Source organism: Pyxicephalus adspersus, chromosome 2 (assembly GCF_032062135.1).
Source record: "Pyxicephalus adspersus chromosome 2, UCB_Pads_2.0, whole genome shotgun sequence".
NCBI classification, from domain to species: domain Eukaryota; kingdom Metazoa; phylum Chordata; class Amphibia; order Anura; family Pyxicephalidae; genus Pyxicephalus; species Pyxicephalus adspersus.
In genome coordinates, this window is record NC_092859.1 from 104203681 (window position 1) to 104207014 (window position 3334).

At 46.3% G+C, this 3334-nt stretch overlaps 1 protein-coding gene across 2 annotated transcripts in view; it reads right to left on the reverse strand.

Moving 5' to 3' along the window:
- Positions 1-2754, reverse strand: part of FAM185A (family with sequence similarity 185 member A) — a 24709-nt gene extending 21955 nt beyond the window's left edge. For both annotated transcript variants that reach the window (XR_011919491.1, XM_072401720.1), the window contains exon 1: positions 2330-2754. Coding sequence is in view for 1 of the 2 variants with exons in the window: in XM_072401720.1 (XP_072257821.1) it covers positions 2330-2708 (379 nt within the window). In the remaining variant the exon portion in view is untranslated. The remainder of the gene's footprint in view (positions 1-2329) is intronic.
- Positions 2755-3334: the final 580 nt, after the last annotated feature.

Below are 3334 nucleotides of genomic sequence, written 5' to 3' on the forward strand. Positions count from 1 at the left end.
AAATTCTAAAACACTATGAAATAATAAAGTACCAGCGCTAATAAGACACAGTTCAAGGAATCAGTTAGGCTGCGTACACACACGTTCAATAACTGTCATTGGAAAGGATCTTTCACGACCCTGTCCAACGACAAAAGACTGAAAGATTCATGAATAAGTGCTGTATGTACGAACAGCACTGTTCTGCTCTATAGAGAGGGGAAGAATGACATTGCGGCACCCCACTGTGCTCTCTCCTTTAACATTACGGTCATTCGTCTTCCGTGGATCTATGAACCACAAGCGCTGTAGGTTTGATGTGTTTGACACCTTGAAATTTTGAAATCCAGCAGCAGCTAGAGATCATCAAGGCAACAAAGTTTTGAAACATGCTCAGACAGAAACAAACATATCTTATTCTTTATAACAATGAATTAAGTTTCACTTCCTGACATTAATTATAGGGTTGAATGAATTTAAAAACATATACAGTCCTTACAAAACAAACATTGTGTAATACCATATCATTATTGACTAGAACAGCAGTCGCCAACAGGCAACCAACCACTGGTGGTCCAAAAGAAAAGTTTGGTGGTCAGCAGCTCTGGTGGTGCACCCCCAAAGGGGTCAGGAGAAGGACCCCGCTGGGAGGGCCTACTGGCCAGAACCACGGACCATGTCCCCCGTACAGATTGCAGGCTCAGGGCGGTGGGCGGAATGCGTCTCTGAAGGCTCAGACCTGCGATGGGAGAGTGGGCGGGTTCTGGCATCATGACGTCCCTATGGGGAAAGTTTCTTTCCATTTTATTGACACCCAGCTCCTCACGCATGTGTGTTCCAGAGTTTGTAAAATGAGTTGGCGACCACTGGACTCATATTTAAAAACAACAGCAATGAGCCTTTTAAAAACAAATGCTGCCCTTTACCTTCCACCAGATCTGTACTTTGCCTATGCTTAGATCTATATACACTGTTTAGGTTGATATATTTTTTATGGATGTCTTGTTATCATTGCATGGAACTCAAGAGCTTAACCAGGGCACTAAAAATAAACTAATTATCGTGTAACCTGACATATCTGAGCTTCGGGCACAGCTGACCCAGCTGTGTATTGGGAACGCTGTGCACCCTCAATATATGAAGCACAGAGAACGGCTGTCAGAGCTCCACTGATTGCACAGGGACAGATGATGAAGTTGGATAGCCGGCTTCTCCTCTATTTTTGAATGATGAATTCTGTTGCAGCCTCCATTCATAAATGAGTGGTAAGAATAAATGAAAGGTAACAAGACTGTTCACCAGCAATCTACAAAAAGCTAAACAAATACTGGTACAATCCTTTAAGCTAGGTACACAGAATATTGCTGCCTGAGATGAGCGGTAGTGGGCAAAAATCCAACATGTGTACAGGGGACCCCTCATGTGTTTCACTCTGATGAATGAAAGATGGAGAACAACTGCTGTACTTTCATATTAGGAGTGTCATTTGCTTTTCTTCTTCACAGAAGTGTGCACATTCATTATCCTGTCACTGGAAACAAATATGAAAAATAAATGGAAATCTGATGTTTGTCTGACATCTATGCAGGACTCCAACCTGTAGCTGTCAAAAGAACTGTTGTGTTTGCATAATGCAGAGCAATGACTGCGTGCATTCTACAGCCCACAAGTAGTCAATAGGGAATGCTGCAGAACAAGGACTATGTCCTATTTAATGTACAGCGCTGCGTAATATGTTGGAGCTTTATAAATCCTGTTTATTAACCAACTGGACGTTACACTGATGTCTATATTTCTGTACCAAAAGCGTTACAGGTTTTCATGAAATTTTTTTTTTTTGAGCACAGCGGGACCAGGTAAGTGAGATTTTAATATGATGAGAAAAGTACGGGGTTATCGATAATTGCAACTTTTTTTTGCACGGAAAAGTACGGGCTTAACGGTTGGGAGGTTAATAACAATAATATGCTCATTGGAGGAGACAGAAGAGTGACAGTGACAGAGAGATGAGCCTATCAGTGTGCTTTATTGTCCAGTCACAAGCTGGAGGCGGGCTTCTAGGGGCCCCTTCACATATATACATTGCACCCCAGTCATTTCTGCCCCTGCAGCTGTTCATGGCCCACCAACCCCATGTTACTATTCTCCCTTTGGGTGCCATGGAACAAATATTGTAATGTGTACATTGCCTCAGAACAGAAGCTGCCCCCTTCTGACCCCTCACAGACACCAAACTATTCCTCTCCATCCCACACACACCGTGCACCTCTCCTCAGTGTCCTGGCAGGCCTGACCTGTGTGCAGCCCACTTATATAGCCCACACGTCACGTGACCATCCCCTGGACCTACCGAAGCGGACCGGAGTGGTGACCTCCACACAGCTGCGGCTGTCTATGTCCTGGGAGCTGATCTGCACCTGCCGGGACTCCTCGTCATATCTGACCTCAATGTTATCCAGGTCCAGCCCCCGGTGCACATTGCGGTCCACCCCGCTGACCTGCACAAACACCCTGTCAGCGTCCGGGTAGGTGAGCGGGTCTTGTGGTCTCACCCGCACATTGCATGGAAGCTTCACCTTCAGGCTGCTAAGCGGGTTGACGATTAATGTCCACTGCTTGAGGGGCTTATTGCGGGCCGCCTCGGTACCCCGGTGTCTGCAGCCTGTCCTTCCATAGCCTCCCAACAGCCTCCACCAAAAGCGGCTGCGAGAGAACAGCGAGACCATCATCGCCCTATACCAGGCATGCAGAATCCTCACTCTGCGTATCGGCAGCGCCGGGGCTGCCGGGAGTTGTAGTGATAATATTAGTCATTAGTATGAGCCATTCCCTGTTAGAAACTACATCTCCCACAATCCCTCACTTCCAGATGCCAGACGTGCTCAGGGCGTCGTGTGTTTACTTGGTTCGGCAGATCACTCCCCTACGTCAGGGTCAGGGCTGGCAAACAGCTGCTATGAGCCCTGAAGGAAAACACAAAAAACATGTAATTGAACTAGTACTGCAATAAAATAAGATTTTTAACAACTGCAGAACAAAAACTGTGTCTAAAGTGTTCCTAAACTCAGAAATTTCACTTTACATAAAGGGGTAGACAACCCTTTTATGTAAGATAAAAAAAGGTGCATGACCGCACCCTAATTCTTAATCATCTAGGTCAGAGGTCAGCAAACTTTTTCAGGTGGGCAGGAGCACACTAGGCCGGACTCTCTCTCGAGTCCTGCCTTAATAGCTCCGCCCCCACCAGGGACACCCCCTGAAAGGAAATGCATACGGAGGAGAGGGAATGTTCCTAATTTACGCCAGCGGCGCCACAACACAGAGGCTCAAGAGCTGCAGGCGGCTCAAGTAGTTT